The 3249-nt window shown below is 52.4% G+C and overlaps 1 protein-coding gene across 1 annotated transcript; it reads right to left on the reverse strand.

Moving 5' to 3' along the window:
• Positions 1-1506: 1506 nt before the first annotated feature.
• LOC311594583 (farnesyl pyrophosphate synthase-like) lies at positions 1507-2879 on the reverse strand. The gene has a single exon (XM_084776406.1). It carries the CDS (start codon positions 2643-2645, stop codon positions 1584-1586), a length of 1062 nt encoding a protein of 353 aa, XP_084632532.1. The 5' UTR covers positions 2646-2879; the 3' UTR covers positions 1507-1583.
• Positions 2880-3249: the final 370 nt, after the last annotated feature.

The raw sequence follows: 3249 nt of genomic DNA on the forward strand, positions 1-3249 counted from the left end.
ACTACTATTCAAGTAATCCCTGATGTTTATTAGTTTGGGACGGATTTTCTGGTCCACCAGTTTGAGAGAGGAAAGGGCTAGGTGAGAAAAACCGGCCTTGCCTGGATCTCAGAGAAGTGTGAAGGAGGTCGCTGCTGGTGTGTCCCATTCCCCTAGGGGACCCGAAAGACCCAGAACTGGCTCACTCAGTGGAATGTCCATGATGGAATCTAGCTATGTCATTAGCTGACATGTGACCTAGACAAGAAGGCCACAACCCACAGCAGTAATGGCATAGATTACCAATGACAAGTCTCCACGGGCTTTGAACTTGGTGCTGCCAAGAGGAGAGCTAGTGTGTGTTTCCTGCCTGTGTGCTCAGAGCCACTTAACAGTGAAGAGTTTGTCTGCCCTGAAACCCACCAGGAGCTCTGGGGGATTGTAAAGAGAGAGCAAAGGACACAAACTGCAGCATTAACAAGGCTAGAGCAAAGCAGGGGAAAGGTCAACTGGTGCTCCTTCTGCCTCCAACCAGAGGAAATGGTGGAGCCTGGCCCCAGTGCCTCTGGCCTGACTTGCAAACAGAACCCCAGGGGCTGCTCAGAATAAAAGCAGGTCACAATGACTCAAACAAGCTTCAGGGGTCACATTTCCCATACACTGGCAGTGGCCGCTGCTCTCCACAACAATGAAAATGCTGGCTGGCTTGCTGGACAGAGTACTGCCTAAGGAGAAAGCCACCGAGAAATCCATCTGTGTCTGCAGCTGCAAAGGGCCCCTTCCCTCCAGGTCTCTGAGGTCCCAGCAGGACACTGGACATGTCCCAAGCTTGTGTCCCTCCCAAAGAATAGGAAGACTTCAATCCTGGACCTCCTAGCACCATGGCTGCTTCAACTCTGCCAAGTGCAGGCAGTGGGGGATCGCTGGTGCAAGTTATTCCCTTTGAATCCCAGAACCCTGAACAATCTGAGGACTGATTCTATGGTAAAGGTCAGACGTTTATATTTTCAACTAGCCACCGTAGGTCTATGGATGGCCACTCTAAGGAACAGTCTTGAGAGGAGGTCTGGATACATTTTTGTTACTTTGCTATGGACTCCTTGGCAAGTCGGCTCAGTGCTTTGCAAGCGCCCTATGGACATAGACACATATGCATGCTTCATGAAGTCTTACCACTTCCAGGGCTGGTGACAGACAGAGTGTGCCAAAGCCTTGACTCCTGTGCCAGAGTCATTGAGATAAGAGGAAACGGGGAGTTGGCTGCCCGCATGATGACTGGGCCAGAGCCACACAGTGGGGAACCTTGCTCTTCCAAACCTCTTCAGCCTTGAGGAATATGGTTCTGCCTCCCCCTGAGACCTTCTGACCAGGGAAGGCTTTAAGCTTTGGCCTTCACCTCAGAGCATGGCACCATTTTGTTCAGTTTGGCAGTCCTTTCATCTTGATGATCCCCCAGACCGTGCTCCCGACTTCCCTTACTCAGCACTTACCTTAACATTCCTGCCAGGCGTCTCTGATGCAAAACCCTTCTTTTTTTTTTTTTTTTTTAACAATAATTTATTGAGATCCCTCCCTCCCAGGCTCGGCAATGGCAATCTCGGAGGTCACTTTCTCCTCTTGTAGATCTTTTTTGCTAGTTCCAAGAAGATGGTAGGGGGCAGGGGCGCCGAGTGCTCATCGATGAGGCTCTTGAGGCGGTTGTAACTCTCTTCCTCGTACTTGAAGAACACAGCCTGCAGATCCAAAGCCTCATACAGTGCTTTCACCCGCGCCACCTTCTCTGGGTCCTTCTGTCCATAATTCTCCTCTAAGATCTGGCGCTGCTGTGGAGTGGCTCGCTGCAGACACTGAACCACCAGCCAGCTGCATTTGTTGTCCTGGATGTCAGTGCCAACCTTTCCAGTCACACTGGGGTCTCCAAAGAGATCAAGGTAGTCGTCCTGGATCTGAAAGAACTCGCCCATCTCCAGCAGGATCTTCAAGGCACTGGCGTGTTCCTTCTCCCCATCAATGCCTGCCATGTACATGGCAGCCGCGACAGGGAGGTAGAAGGAGTAGAATGCGGTCTTGTACTTGACAATAGCTTTGTACCTCTTTTCTGTGTATCTACCAAGATCCACATGGCCCTGGGGTGCTGTGACGAGGTCAAGCGTCTGCCCAATCTCAGTCCGGTAAGAACTCTGCAGAAAGAGCTCCAGCAGGCTCAGGTAGTAGGGCTGCTCCCTGCAGTAGAACTTGAGCAGGCGGTAGACACAGGCTTCCAGAAGCAGAGCATCGTTGATGGCGTCCAAGCCTATACCTGGCTTCTGGTACCAGCAGATCTGCCCCCGGCGAGTGAGCGAAGAATCCATGATGTCGTCTGACATGAGGAAGAAGGCCTGGAGCAGCTCTACACACCAGCCCACGGTCAGCGCCCCCTGAAGGCTCTCAGCTTCCTGCTTCTTCGGCTGCACCAGCTCCCGGAATGTCTGCAGCACAGTCAGACCCCGATTGTACTTGCCCCCTACGGCATTGTACTCCAGGACCTCCTTGAGCCTGGTAATGGCACCCCCCGTCTCTGGGTGTCCTATCCCATCCTCAGTCAGCACCTTGACGATCTGGGAGAAGTGCTGGTTGAAATCCTGCCTATCTTGGTTATAAGCATCCAATTGCTGGTTTCCATTCATTCGCAGCGGGCCTCCGAGCAACAGGTGGGCATGGGAGGGAAACTCGCGGCCGGGTGGACGCAGGACTCGAGGAACACACCAGTACAGAGTTTAGAAATTCACGCTCTGTCCCGCTCACCGACCCCAAGACCGATAGCTCCGACAGCAGCTGTCCCTTCGGCGCCTCGCAGCTTCACCGGACCTGAGACGGGAACAAGCCTCGGCTCCAGACCCAACAATATCTCTCACCTGTTTCACCACAAAACCCTTCTTACAGCTGCATTTATTTCATCTACTGACCTTGCCCACTCGTTAGCTATACAACGCCTTGTGTTCTTGTTAGTCGGTCCTGAATCCAACCTCTCCTCTACTGTAAGACCCCATGATGCCCCTTTCCGACTGCAATAATCCACCTTAAGTACTGGCGAAGCTTTCTCTTCCACCTTGATCAAGTTTAAGAAGCTATATATAGCTGGGGGCAGTGGTGCATGCCTGTAATCTCAGCACTTGGAGAAGCAGAGACAGGAGGATCTCTGTGAGTTCAAGGCCAGCCTGGTCTACAAAGTGAGCCCAGAACAGCCAAGGCTACCGACTATCCTCTGTAATCAGGCCGGGTCTCAAGAGG

The sequence above is a fragment of the Acomys minous genome, assembly GCF_964271855.1.
Source record: "Acomys minous genome assembly, chromosome: 3".
Lineage (NCBI taxonomy): Eukaryota > Metazoa > Chordata > Mammalia > Rodentia > Muridae > Acomys > Acomys minous.